This window comes from Danio rerio, chromosome 8 (genome assembly GCF_049306965.1).
Source record: "Danio rerio strain Tuebingen ecotype United States chromosome 8, GRCz12tu, whole genome shotgun sequence".
Taxonomy (NCBI): Eukaryota; Metazoa; Chordata; class Actinopteri; order Cypriniformes; family Danionidae; genus Danio; species Danio rerio.
In genome coordinates, this window is record NC_133183.1 from 60,393,567 (window position 1) to 60,408,891 (window position 15,325).

General features: G+C 35.9%; 1 protein-coding gene across 2 annotated transcripts in view; it reads left to right on the plus strand.

The window, feature by feature from the left end:
* Positions 1-15,325, plus strand: part of pebp4 (phosphatidylethanolamine binding protein 4) — a 176,659-nt gene that overhangs the window by 69,497 nt on the left and 91,837 nt on the right. For both annotated transcript variants that reach the window (XM_005170788.6, XM_073911247.1), the window contains exon 4: positions 2,745-2,843. In XM_005170788.6, coding sequence (XP_005170845.3) covers positions 2,745-2,843 — 99 coding nt within the window. The remainder of the gene's footprint in view (positions 1-2,744; positions 2,844-15,325) is intronic.

Sequence of the window (15,325 nt, forward strand, 5' to 3'; positions counted from 1 at the left end):
GAGTACTTGGAGCAATTAAGTTGGTCAGTCATTGTTAATGTGTAGCACCCAAAATATGTGCCAGGTTGTTCACGAAGAAGTGTGTGTGTGCGTTTTTTTTTTTCATGAAAGAGAGAGAAAGTGAAGAAAACTTTGCAGACAGATTGTGATTTGGTGAATGTGTGAGAATGGAAGGTGGTCTGAGAATATCAGTAACTAATTAAAGTTTTCTCCTGTACGTCACTCGCTGAAGATGCTGGGCTTTCAGCAAATAAAGTAAATGATGTTTATGGAGGGAATAGCTGAAGGATATGTATTTATGGCATCATTATTTTTAACGCATTAGCACTTTATTACCAAGGACGTGACCAGATAACATTGTGTGTGCATGTGATGTATAACATGCAATATATGATAGAGACTGATTCATATGTATGGGTCAAACATGGGATGCATTGTACTTTGGTGTTGTCCACATCAAATATAACATAAAAAGCATATTTAGGGCTCTAATTTAATGATTAATGATTAAAGTCTTTAAAATTAAATCAGTCTAAATCCTAATCCACTTTATATTTCAGGATGGGATACATACAGTTTGTGCCACAGTGCATGGTCTAACAGGCGCTTATTCTCTTAGTGAGTTCTGGGTGTGTCTCATCTGTCATTCCCTTTAAGAGTCAGTTGCATCACGCCATGGCACATTTGCTATTTACATGGCCGACTTGTAATTTTTGTTCATTTATTCCTTTGCTGGAAATTAGAACTGATTTTAGAAATAGTTTTGAAACAAATATTGTGCTTAAACAAAAATAGATATGTAGGCTAATGGATGTCTTCAGCGAAGCGCATAAAACAGTTTCCTTATCCATGAAAGTAAAGGAGTAAAGAGTAAAAGTAAAGTACTGAATAAAAAGCTGAATGCTTTACTAGCGAGGATAAAGAACGAGCCTCCTCCATTCAGCCTCTTTACTTTCTCTTTACTTTACTTTTACTCTTTACTCCAATACGTTCGTGGATAAGGAAACTGTTATATGCACTTCGCTGAAGACATCCATTAGCCTACATATTTAATTTAGTTTGTAAAGCACAATATTTGTTTCACAACTATTTCTAAATTCAGTTCTAATTTCCAGCAAACGAATAAATTAACAAAAATAACGATGTGTGGTCAAAAAAACGGAGCTATACCCAAACACGTCTTGTTCTTATGCCCCATATAGTGATGAATACATCTCCAAAACCTGACAGGCAGACAAATCTAAACTTGCTTTTATTAAGCAAATATAAATGTACATATAATTACTACTACTACTACTACTACCACTACTACTACTACTACTAATAATAATAATAATAATAATAACATTATACAAAAGCAAATTGTCATGAATAAACTGAAGAAAGCCCCCCCGAGATTAAGAAGGCATGGAGGCAGTGGTTTTTATATTTATGTAGAAAATAATAATATTGTAAAGTTTTAATCCTTTAGTTGTTTTATGTGTAAAGATATTTGTGTATTAGGTATTTAAGTATTATGTTATTCTCTTCAGAGATTTTTAAAATAAGGTTATTTCTTATATAACTATATTTTTACATTTTTATGAAATTAAAAAAAGCTTATTTATTATGTTAGGATTTTATAGAGTTTGTATAGTGATGTTTTTATGTTCTTGTTAAGTCTGTTGCAACAATTTCGTTCTGCATTACTATTTTATTGTTATGTTTTGAATGACAAAAATTAAGGAAACTGAAACTGATGGCTGTACATCCTGTGTGTAATAAGCAATGTGTAAGCATTATGACCAACATGGGCACAAAACTAAAGCGCTCTGTGCTGGACTTTAGACCAGGTTTTAGTTGGTCAATGACACCGCCTATTTCAGTTTCTCAAAATAGTAACGTGCCAACAATGCGCCTGAACACACCTCCTATTCAGATCAGCACAACCATGAGTCCACAAAGTGATGCAAATACATTTGCTATTTAAACAACATGGTGCAAAACATGAAAATTACTGTTGCACTGGTCTGAAAATAGCAAAAAAAAAAAACATGCCAAACACATCTTGTGCTTTATTATGCTGGTTGTATGATAGGGCCCATCATTTTTGTTGCAGATTTTGCACATATTTTGTTAGCATGTATCATTCATAAATTATTATGAAGAAAAACATCAATTTAATTTAACTGGACACATTTTGAGGGAAAATGTGCTCAGAGATATACTTTTGAGAACCGAGAAATATGTGCTTGGGGCTACATATGTCTGCATTTTGTGTGTAACACGAATGCTATGTGGACTGCAAAAACTTTCATTTAAAGTACCCCATTTTAAGGGGTACCAAAAAGAGGTTCCAAAAAAACCCCATTTAAAGGTACAGGAAAGTAGTTTAAGTGAGATGGATTATATGTCTGGATTAGAACTTCTTGGCCAGACCCTACACTATTTCTAACACTAAGCGAGATGTCTATTAGAGTTTAAACAAAGACTTTTGATTTCTCTTGTTTAAACAAAGGATACTTTAATTAAATAGTAATTTATTTAAAACTTGCACCAATAGGTATCTGCGTGGGCGCCCTCTTGTGGGCAGACATGGATATTCATTCACAGTGGGTATTTTCACCCCTGGCCTAGATCTTCAGAAACAAGACTGCACAACCTTTAACTAAGCTTATGCTTATTAGCTGCTACACTTTTTTTAATATCACCAGATTTTTAATCCTTGACTTTCCATTCTCTCTTTTTCTCTTCTTTCTGTCTAGGAGAAGAAATACACTCTAGTAATGGTAGATCCAGATGCCCCCAGTCGTCAGAATCCCTCTCGTTCTTACTGGAGACACTGGTTACTGGTTGACATCAAGGTAAGTCAGATCTTTAAAACGCATATAGCTTTCTTGAAAGAACATTGTCTATTTTGCTATGGCATGCAGGGTTTGTATGGGTTCTGGGAATCCTTGAAATTGGTTTAATTTTAAATCTTGTACTTTCAAGTTTTGAAAAGTGCTTCGATTTTCAATGTGCTCGGTACCTGTACAAGCAAACTAACCTGCACTGTAAAAAAAATGCTCAGTTCAACACATAGGGCTCAACAATAAAGACTGCCCGATGGCTCGGGGACAGCGTGTGAGACGCTAGGGACAGTAGACAGGATCATTACTGGCCCGATCGGGCCACTGATGCCCTGTCACTAAAGTTTAATTTGCCTGTGACTGTTTGTCAATTGCGTGCAAAAACAGTCAGAATCGAGAAACAGTTTGTGTTTTTAAGCCTTCAAATGCTACCTTCTCAGATCCTCTTGTCTGATTGGATGTTGTGAGCACGTTATTTTTTTCAGTAACAACCAGTACATGAAGAGACAGCAACATGGCGGCAACATCAAATGATGATTCTAAAGGAAAACATTTGTTTCTAATGTCTTAGAAGCAGACATTTACGAGGGTACACCACGACTAAAAAAATGAAGTGATGTTTTGTTCAGTCTGCCGTCAGTTTGGCAGGTCAGACATCTTTTGTTTTGCAATAAAATACCTGCACATTTTGCTACTTTTGTTTGCAAAGCACTTTTAATTTTGCTCATTATACTTGTATTAACATTTTTTTATATATATATTTAAATTCTAGATTTACAAACATTTTGACTTTTTTTTTTTTATTTGTGGCTAAGAAATAGCTATTCACTTTTTTTTCAGTGAAAATATTGGCAGGGCAAGTAAAAATCTGAACCACTGGTTCGATCGGGTCAGTATAACAAATCCTTAGCGTTGAACCCTGAACACAGTCGATTTTGTTTTAGGACAACTTGAAGGAATTATCCAACCCAAGCTCATTCTGAAAACATAGTCCCGCAGACGTTTCTGGAGGCTGCGATTTACGTAGCCGGAGGTATGTATGGCTGCATTTAATTTTTTTAAGCGAACACTATGGGGCGGTGTGACGCTGCTCCTATTTGCGCTCGCCGACTGACAGCTCACCTCCTTGTGGAGGGCTTTCCTGCCCTAACCAGTTTGTCCGGTTAGCTCGTCAGCGCGATCGGCGTGAAGTGGAGAGGAGCTGACTGGGTTCAAGTCCAGAAAAGAGCGGTTCCAGAAATCAGGTAAGACAAAAACAGTATTTCAAAATAAAAGGTGAACGAGTTCATAACAGGGTGAGAATGTGGTGAAATCTGAAAATGCTGTCAAAATCAGACGAGGGCTTTTCTTTTTCTGGACGGCTTTTGTAAATTGTTGCTTGCGTTTAGAGAAGCAAGCGGGCGAGGGGGTCAATCTGTAAAACCGGTTGTGTTTAGGGAAGGAGGAGGTTGGGTCGGCCGATTGGCCGGTCGCCCAGTCAATCATTCAGTCAGTCGGACAGACGGTCACTCGACAGCGGCCTCCAGCGGCTTTTCGCAAGAACATCACGGGTGCGCTCACGTGAGGCATTCAAGATGCAAAAAAGCGCACACAGCGGCCTCCCGAAAACAAAAACTACACAAATACGTACCTCCTGGGACATATTTCGTGGTCTCCAGACATGTCCGCGGGACTACGCTTCCAGGATGAGCCTGGGTTGGAATTATTATTATTATTATTATTATTATTATTAAGTTGTCCCAAAAAGCACAAGAACCCATTTTAAATAAGCCACAAACATCCTTTTTTTTTAATGCAACCCATATCTCACCTTAAGAGCACCAGAAGGATTCTGCAATACATTTCGAACACCATAAGAGCATTGTATTTATTTTTGGATGCAAGTACATTGTAGTAAAGGCTACTTAATATAAAGTGAGTCCAAAGTTTGGAAATGCACCTGTAAAGTGCTTATATTTGACTTTGGAAAAGGTGTAAAAACCTTAGATATGGTGAACCTTCATGCCTATTAATACGAGTCACTGCATTTAATGTGAATAATACAAAGAACAAAGCCTTAAAATTAAGGTTGCTTAAAGCAGCGCATTGGCAGGGACAATCCTGGACATAATGTGCAAAGCAAAAGGTGTCAGAAACACTTTGGTGGGCAAACAATTCCTGGATCGCGTGGACCGTATCTGCACCTTCCATGTGCTTCACACTTGTGCTGCGTTTCCGATGAGTTACATAATTACTGAGTAAAAATATCATGTTAGTCATCAGCGCTCGGCTCCGGCGGGATCTAGAGGCAGATTCATCAGGCTGTGCATGGGGACGCCGCCGTATTTAAACAACCGCGCATGAGACACACTTTAATTGCTCGATATTAAGTCAATATTCTCTCATCCTTCCTTAATCTTGCAGGCGATTTTTATCTTTTTTTTTATTCTCAGATTTTTCTTGCTGCAGTCCTATTGGTTCACAGGGGAGTCCAATGAATCCAATAACTAAGCTCGGGGTTGATATGAAAAATGACTGACATGACACATAGACGCACTGCAGAAACTTGGGTTTGGATTCAAATTACATCTCTCAAGTCAGGTTTTTTATTTTGGAAGTGTTTGTGAGGCATGTGGGTGAATTATTCTCATGTGTAACAGGAATGATTGCACATCAGCTCTTGTTTTACAAAGGAATTACAGACAGGAAAGAGGAGGCCTGCTATTTTTACATGGTTGTGTTGGAAGAATCTTGTGAATCGCATTTGACAGAATTTCCTTATTTATATTCAAACCCTTTTATTTGTGAACTCATAGTTAACATTCCCTCATCATTCAGTCTGGTCACAGAGTTGTTTGAGTTTTGCGAAGGCAAAAGGAGAAGTTTAGAAAAATGTTCAATTTTCTGTTTTATTGGAAATAAAAGTGAACAGGCAGCACTAGATGTGTTACAAAATGAGTTACAAAATGTACCAAATTATTATTATTTTTGTTTTCACCCTTGATGTTAAGCTTAACATTAAGAGTTCAATCCTGTACCTGGAGATCTACTGTATCTTCATGCAGAGTTTAGCTGCAATCTTGATCAATCATACCTGTCTTTCAAGAGTTCACACTTAGATAATGCTTGACTATTTAAGCTAGTTTGGCATGCTGTCCCGGGAGAGAACCCTGAGCTCGGTGATAGATGAGCCCAATACTCCCGCCTGGTCAATAAGCATTTGGAGGGATATGAGATCAGGTAGTTCTTGATAGCTTCCCAAAATAGATCACTAGTTGTGCTAGTTTGTAGTAAGTGCTTGTGACTTTAACTTTTGTTGCATAGTTTTTGAGTGTGGGAGGAAACCGGAGTACCCGGGGAAAACCCACGCGAACACGGGGAGAACATGCAAACTCCGCACAGAGAGTATCGGTTGGCTCAGCTAGTGTTGAACCAATGACCTCCTTGCTGTGGAGCAACAGTGCTAGCCACCGAGCCACCGTGTTGCCCAAACTGAGGAGGAGGGAGAAGGGATGGATGGGGGGGGTTCCCAAAACGAAGATGAGGAATGAAGTTTAGGCTGGATATTTATATTGAATTTAGAGTGATCCGATTGGCTAGTTAGTGATTAGTGATAGGGATCAGCTGTAGTCAATCCTATCACGTGCTCCTCTTGAAATTAGTTTGAGAAACGTCACCTAATTACAAAGTGCTTCTTCAGATCCTAGTTGGTTTACTTGCATTTGATCAGGAGCTGAGCTATGCAGGAAGGTATATCTCCAGGAACTGGATTGGGCACTCCTGATTTATACATAACTTTAACATTCATTTACAGTATTTAATGTAGGTACATTATAATTAACTGTAAATTCAGTTTTAATGTCTATTAAGTTTAAATTACCTGAATTAAAAAACTAAATTAATAATGAAATATTACCTGAAGAAAATTTAAAATTAAATTTAATTGAGATTACCTGTAAAACTGAATTTACAGTTAATTATAATGTGCCTACCTTAAATACTGTACATGAATGTAACAGTTGTATATAAATAAATTCAGAGAAGCAGGTTAATAGAACTTTTAATTACACTTATGAGGATGATTTCACATGCTTAAGAAAAAATAATAATTCATTCATAAAAATAAAAATATAAGGAATGCATTCAGAGAAGCAGAGGATTTGGGGCTGAATCGTGATTACTTGCATTGTTATGCACAAAAAGCAAAAATGATTTTGTTATAATGATGCATTAGGCACATTTATTTTATGAGTAGGTGTAAAAAAAAAATAAATAAAATAAAAAAATTCCCATAACGTTTTAGCAATTAAAATAATTTAAATATCAACTTAAATGGTGATCAAATTGAATTTACCACCAAATATATTTGTCACTGCCCGGATGTAAAAATGTTACCTAATTTGTAATAGAAATTAAGCTATACTCAGATTTTAGAAGCTTGATATTGATAGACATTGACATGATGTACATTTTGCTTTGATTGTTCAGCATTTGCACTGTACCTGTAACGACGGGGAGTGACACCAACAACAGAAATTTGGATCCACGTGCAGGTTTATTAGAATTGTCAAGCAAGCAGTGGTCAATACCGGCAAACAGATGTATGAGGGCAATCCAGAGTCAAGGTCAAAACAATAGGCAGTTGGTCAGAGGCAGGCAGCAAACAGCATTAAATAAATAAACAAGGCAAAGATCAAAACACGGGAAACCAAGACCAGGATAACGCGTTGTAATGTCACCTTACAGATAAACAAGACTCGGCAAACTGAATGAGTAAATGTGTGTCTTAAATAGTGTGTGTTAATCATTCTTTGAAAGTTCTCAGGTGTACTAAAGTAATCAAGCTAAATGAGGAAGCAGGTGTGTGGGCGAAGAGCATGTATGAAGTTGAAGTCCATTTACTGGCAGATTTGTAGTTTCATGAGTGAGTGTTTACCAGCGACATCTGGTCGTTTGTTCACTGGTAAACATGACAGTACCATTGCACACACTTTGTAACATTTTATTTATCTATCAAGTTCAAGAGTGACTTTAACACTTATGTTTATTTTATTATAAGACACACTGTAAGGGACAGGATATTTTTGTTTGTTTTATGTTTTGACTATTAAAACTATTTGCCTTTGTAATGTAAATAATTGAAATTAGGTTGTTAAATAAAAATAATAAATAAAAAACAAATATAGTGGACTATTTCTAAATACTTGAAGCCGAATGCTAGTGTGTTGAAAAATATCTAGTCAAATATTATGGGCAGTCAACATCGCAAAGATAAAATAAATCAGTTATTAGAGATGACTTATTAAAACTGTAATGTTTAGAAGTGTGTTGAAAAATCTTTTTTTCATTAAACAGAAATTTGGGGAAAAATATACAGGGGGCTATTAATTCGGTAGGGCTAACACTTCTGATTCAACCAAGTTACTTAACATACTCAACACTGATTACAATAATGATGTATAAATTATTTCAAGATTCTATTATTTTAAGTGAACTGTCCATTTAATTCTACAATTGCATCGTGGTTTTATGCAGGGTGCAAACTACATGGGGGTTTGGGGGAATTGACCCCCCTAATTAATGCTATATACCCCTTGAAGGACATCAAAACAAGAGGTATGAGGGATCAGCCCTTTTATAATAAGAATAGCTTTCTCTGTTCTCTGATTGGTATCTTAAATATTAAATATTAAAAATGTATAATATAAATACATTTGACCCCCCTTATAATGGTTTATACCAGGGCTATTCAATTAGTTTGCCTCGGGGGCCGGGTTAATGAAAAGCATCCCAAACGAAGGGCCGAAGAGATATGACTTGCTAAATGAGTGATGACACAACAGCATATAAGAGCCCATATGCTGTATTTGTGCTCATAAAGACACCCACGTTGGCTTTTTCTACATTAAAATGTTAATATATTGTATTTTAAAACAACATAATATCACTGCATTGTCCAGTTGACTTTTTTTTTCATATTCAAATGCTGTATTTCAGAGCACAACAACAGCAGTGCATTGCTGAAGTATAGCTTCCTCTACATTCAGACACATTCATATTTTATGTAAGGAGCTGCATCAAAATTAGGGATGCAACAATTATCGATTTTGGTTGCACGATTATATAGTCTGAAGAATAATCATGGTTTCAGGGTTATCACATCTAATGTTAATTCAAGCATTATATTAGGTGAGTAGCTATTTAGATTAACTGTTGTTGCCATCTGGGTTCATGCGTACATAATCATTTTAATAATAATTAGTCTAACATATCTTTTGTTTACATTGCACTGAAAGGCACGCACAACTGTAATCGTGATATGTTTTTTACTGCGTGCGCCCGGAAGGATGCAAGTGCGTTGCTCCGCTTGTGCGCGCACACTGTCATTCTTACATTAGAAATAACAAACTTGCAAGCGAAAAACACATGATATGGGAACGGCCGCTGCTATAGTTAATCCGGTGTGCGTGCGTAGTAGCCTCGGTGTACATACTTGAAACTTTAAACAAGTGCAAAGGTGTCAACTTGTCATAACTTTTCCGTGCAACAGAAATGCGGCTTAGAGAAGCCTTTACAATTAATTAACTGTGACGAATTAAAGCACAGTTAATAGTGAAATCAGCTAATCGTTGCATCCCTATTAATGATTACAGTGCGTTGTACACAAGGCATTTTCTACAAAACATATCCAAATGTTTTCGGCTGCCCGCACCACTCGCTTATGGTGACTCGCGCTCTGCGCATCCTGCAGCTCATGCTGTATTGAACAGACGCACGTCACTTCATAACCGTTTTTCGACTGAACCTAATTTAATTTTGATGTCTTGGTGACACTATTTGGAGGGCCGAAACAAACTGTCTCGGGGGCCGGGTTTGGCCCGCGGGCCGCCAATTAAGTAGCCCCGGTTTATACCATTGTGAATGCATAATCGAGCCAATAGGAAAATTATATTAGAGTCTAAAACTGGCAGTTCTAGAGCGCAGATAGACATCTTTAAGTATTCAACAACACGTTTCTTGTAAAACAGGTGATTATATCTGCATGTAACCTAAAAAAAAAAGAACAATTAGATATAATTTGTATAGTTTGATCTATAGTGACCTCTAAAATAGTCACTTAATATCCCTCAAAACACTGAAATCGTATACATTTTATTAATAATCCATTCATTCATTTTCTTACCCTATACTGGTCTCACGGTTTGGTTCGGTTACGATTATCATGCCATCGATTCGGTTCAATTTGATATCTCGGTGCATCACGGTGCATTGATGATGCTTTCTACACTGTAAAAAATTTGACCTTAAATTCACAGTAAATTACTGGCTAATAATTGCATTACTTTCACAGTAAATTACTGTATGTAAATTCACAGTAAATTATTGTGAGGTAGTTCACAGTAATTTACTGTGGTTTTGTCACTGTAAATTATTGTGAAATTACAACCATATATTGTAACTTTACAGTAGATAATAAAGTCCATTACTGTGATTTCACAGTATTATCTTGTAGAATTAACTATATTTTACTGTGAATTTGCAAAACGATTACTGTGATTTAGCAGTAGGTTGCAGTTTAAATACCTGATTTAACTGTAAAGTTACAGTTATATCCCAGATTACTGTAATTTAACAGTTTGGTGCCGTAAAATTTCAAAGCAAATTTAGGTCACACAAAAATGAAAATTCTGTCATGATTTACTCACCCTCAGGTTGTTCCAGCTCTGTTAAAAATGATTTTTTTTGTTAAACACAGTAATAAAAATATTAAATATTCCCCTTTGTGTCCAAACAACCTGAGAATGTGTAAATGACGACAGAATCTTCATTTTTGGGTGATCTGAGAAGACTCTAAAATTAAAATGAAAACAAACACACATACATTTTACAGATTTATTTAACAGCTTAATGACATCTGTGTAAACATTTCAGAAAACTTTCAAAAGGTGAAGGTGAAGCCTCAAAAAATGCTATAAGAACATATTAATAAAAAAATCTGACATCATATGTAGCATACATATAAAAAGCAGTGCTTCAGAATGCGTTCTCTCTCATATATATATATATATATATATATATATATATATATATATATATATATATACATATATACACACACACACACACACACATGAGAGAGAAAACTTCTTGCTAAATTAGGCAGTCGTCTATTCAAGGTCAATCATTTTCCTGATAATTTTACACACTTGCTGGTTGATGCGTCTTCTCTGCTTCTTTGACTTCGTCTGTCTTCCATCTCCAAACTGGTGCACAAAAAGCACCTATAAGCAAAAGGGCAGACAAACAGTTAGCTTCATACAACACTACTGGGACACTACTGCTGCACTACAGAGCAAAATTACTGTAGCTCAGTCAAACTACAATCATTTAAATAAAACATCTGAAAAACATTTCCATTACAAACACACAATCAAGAACAGTCTAACAACAAATAGTGATTTTAATGACCTAGGCAGAGCATTTTAAAACAGTTGATTTGATTTACATCTTCTGTTTACAGACTATAATCTAATGCTGGGTTCACACTTATTGCAAAGTAAACACATGCATCACAGCACTTGCTCTTGAATACTAGCAGGATGTTTCTTGCATCAAGCTAATTTTTCATGATTTGAATATTAGGAAAATTTTGCAAAAAAAAAAAAACTTGATTGAAGTGATACAGCACTTGAGTTGTTTTCATTTCAATCAAGTTTTTTGCAAATATTCCAAATATTTTTTCCACATTTTTTGAGTTTCACTTAATTTGTGCTGCCCAGTAAAAAATTACCACTATTTATGCATTTGCAATGACTTGTATGTAATCCACTCACCTGAATAGGTAACATCACAAATGGTATAAGAGCCCCATCCTTTTAAAGACAGCTTCCCCTCTGGTCTCCAGCACAGACAAACAAATTGAGTCTGCAACACAGCCCTTTAGTACAAGGGGACAAGGGGAGTCATGACTTGTGCTCCTTTACATTCCTTGTTTAACCCCCCAAAACAAGCCCTCAGTTACAATATTTATTGTAGACATTACCTTAAATTCCAGAGTGCAAAAGGCATCTTCAGCATACTTCAGTTTCAGACCAGATCCAAAGTCAGTCGTTAAATCCAGGTGAGGTCTCATGACCACTCGACCATCCAAGGAATAAGACTGTTTGTTTGATGTTATACTGCTGGGGAAAGAAAGACTAAATTAGAGATGTTTGTGAATAATTACATTTGTTTGTAGAAACAAAGTTGACATTCCATGCTCTGCCTATTAAAAACCAAGCAAACAAACACACATGCCCAGTAAAATTGCTAATAAAAATAAAAACTATAGTTTAAAAAAATCTTTGTCCAATATTTACTACGACTGGAGGTACTGGTGAAACTTCTGGAAGAAAGAGTTTGTACAAGAAACTGCTCACAACAAATCTGTGAAAAACCTGACATTTAAAAATCTAATAAAAATGAGGAAGGCATCAACATTACCTTTAATAATCAAGCGAGGGGTGATTGGTAGCATCAGTGTTTCAACATCAGAGGCTGTGGCTGCAAAAAAAATATGACTATAATAAGAGTAGAATAAGACTCAACCTAACACACGCTGTGTGTGTGTGTGTGTGTGTGTGTGTGCGTGTATATATATATATATATATATATATATATATATATATATATATATATATATATATATAGGTTTAGATTGAGATAATGAATTTAGGTTATATTTGTGTGATCAGAATTTACACTCACCTCACACTTCAGCTATATATCAGGTACACCTGAACACCAAAAAATAAAATCTACAGTTAGTGACAATATACAATTAGTTCTCATTAGTAAATGTTAGCACTGCATTAACACCAATGAGAAATATACAATATGTACTGTGTTTGTGTTAGTTTAAAAGAATACAACTGAATTGTATTATAAGCCTCATTGAATAAAACAGTTAAGACTTGTTTCATAATGAGTTTAGTTTATTTAATTAACTTAACGTTAACGTAACAGTGAACAAAATTAACGTACATGATGGTGACTAACCGTAACGTTAACTTAAGTGAAGGCCAGAGCTTACCTTAATTAACTTTATAGTCATTTCACCTTTACTTCAGTCTTGTACTGAAACAGAAAATGCAGTTAACAAGAAAGTAATTAAAGAAAATTCCCTTTCTTTTTTCAGGAACTAACGTTAACGTTAGGCTAATACCTCAGAACACCATCTGGCGTCGTTAATTTCTTGTTTAAAAAAAGGCGCGCTCAGACCCTGTACATGCGAGTACAACTAAAGTACTCGGTAAATTCCTGTTAAATGACATGCACTATACAGAAATACACATACTACAATCATTTAACGGACAAAAGTCACATTTTAACACTTACCGAGGAAGAATCCGTTGGGTGAAGAGACGACCGTCAGGCAGCTGCAAACGCAGGCGTTGTCTGTGGTGATGGCGCTTGTTTGCGGTCGAGTTGAGTCAGTTCTGTTCAATGAATCGGATCCTTTAAGTGAACTGTAAAGAGTCGAATTCGCCTGAAACCGATTCCTTTTTGTATAATATTGTAAGACGCAGACATATAATTCATTAATATTTCATCATATTGCTTGGTTCGTGTACTGCTTGTACACGAATTGCATGTTGATGAGTATAAGCTTATGAACACGCTTGATAAAATATCTGAATCTGATTCAATGTCACACGAGTCCTGAACCGAAGCAGTGCAAAAGTAATATATTGATTGAAATATAAAGTTAATTCTTTTCTTCGCCATTCAAAATATTATATATCTCTGACTTTAACAATAAGAATAAAGTTCGTTTGGAGTGTATTGAGAATTATTATTTTTTCCTCCCAGGATTCATTTTGCACCAAGCTGCATCAAGCTGTAATGGTGGATGAGAAGGCACATGATATTATAAATATTGCTTTTAATATGTAATGAAATAAAGTTTTAACACTTTTTCATGCGAGAATGTAGTTCTTCAAAACTCAAATCTGTGGATTGTTAGTAAAGATTGTGTGTAATTTTAAGTGTGTTTTGCCGGTAGCGGAGATCTATGACCTCCAGGCGGTAACGGCGCTCATTACTCATGTATCCCCCGAGCGGCGCCTGTCTTCAGGCTAGACATTGGGACAATTGGCCCGTCTTCGATGGTTCTATATGCGTCAGAAAATGAAGATTTAACTGTTTTTCATGCTAGAATGTAGTTGTTTCAAACTCTAATCTGTGGTTTATTTATATAGATAAAATATACATATATTTAATTCTGAGATTAGTGACCTCCAGGTGATGACAGGTGCCCAATACTCATGAAACCGTCTAAAGCAGACATTTACCCTGACATTGAAATAATTGTTGGCTGTTTAACAGTCTTTGGTGTCATTAATTAATTACTTTTTATTCCAGTTTATTATGTCTTGGCTAAGCACACAGTTATGTTCATTAAATATTATTTCCTATTCTATGTTAACTGTATAAAATTAAATAAGGGTGCAGTACAACCAAAAAGATGTTGGTAATCAAATCGTTTTGGGGGCTATAACATTCTGTTATTTCTAAATATTCAAAAAGTGTCAATACTAGCATAAAAGTTAATTTGTATTAATTTCTACGTTGATTTATAAAAGGTTTGAATTTCTATAACTAACGAGCAAAAGATATAGCCCTTTTCACAGTAATTTGCTGTAATCATGCTACCTGCCGTAATTTCACAATAAAATTATGAATACAACATATTACTGTGAATTTTTCAGTAAAATACTGTGAAGGGATACTAATGTAATTTACTGTGAAAAATTACAGTAACTTGTTGTGAAAACCTGGAAATTTTTTACAGTGTATATACAGTGTTATATTTTAGGGGGGAGGCTATAACAAGCTGTCTGTATAAACACACAGACACACAGCAACACACTGTCTCTCATTCACACACAAACACAAACATAGACAGCACCAAACAATCAAACACACACACACACACACACACACACTTAAGCCCTCGCAATATGCGTTTAGCCAGGAGAGCTCACGCTGAGCAAAGCAAAAAAAAAACATGAAAAAAAGAAGCACTTTTCCGACTGTCCCTTACTGAGAGCTCCGCTCCGCTAGCTCTCCCAGCTGAACACATGTTGCGAGGGCTTAAAGGGAGCAGTGGTCGTAATGCCGAGCGGAAAAAAAGAAAAAGACAGCTGTGACAGCTTTGTCTTTTTGTAGGAAACACACTTTAGATCTTTTTAGGGTAAGAGGTTTTTGAGTTATTGCCGTCTATAACTGAATGTATCCGGAATATCGAAAACAAAACCAACTTAACCGCGCTCATTTCTGGCGCCCCCCTGGATGTACAGCGACCTTACAATTAGATATAATTTGTATAGTTTGATCTACAGTAACCTCTAAAATAGTCACTTAATATCCCTCAAAACACTGAAATCGTATACATTTTATTAATAATCCATTCATTCATTTTCTTATCAGCTTTGTCCCTTTATTAATCCGGGGTCGCCACAGGGGAATGAACC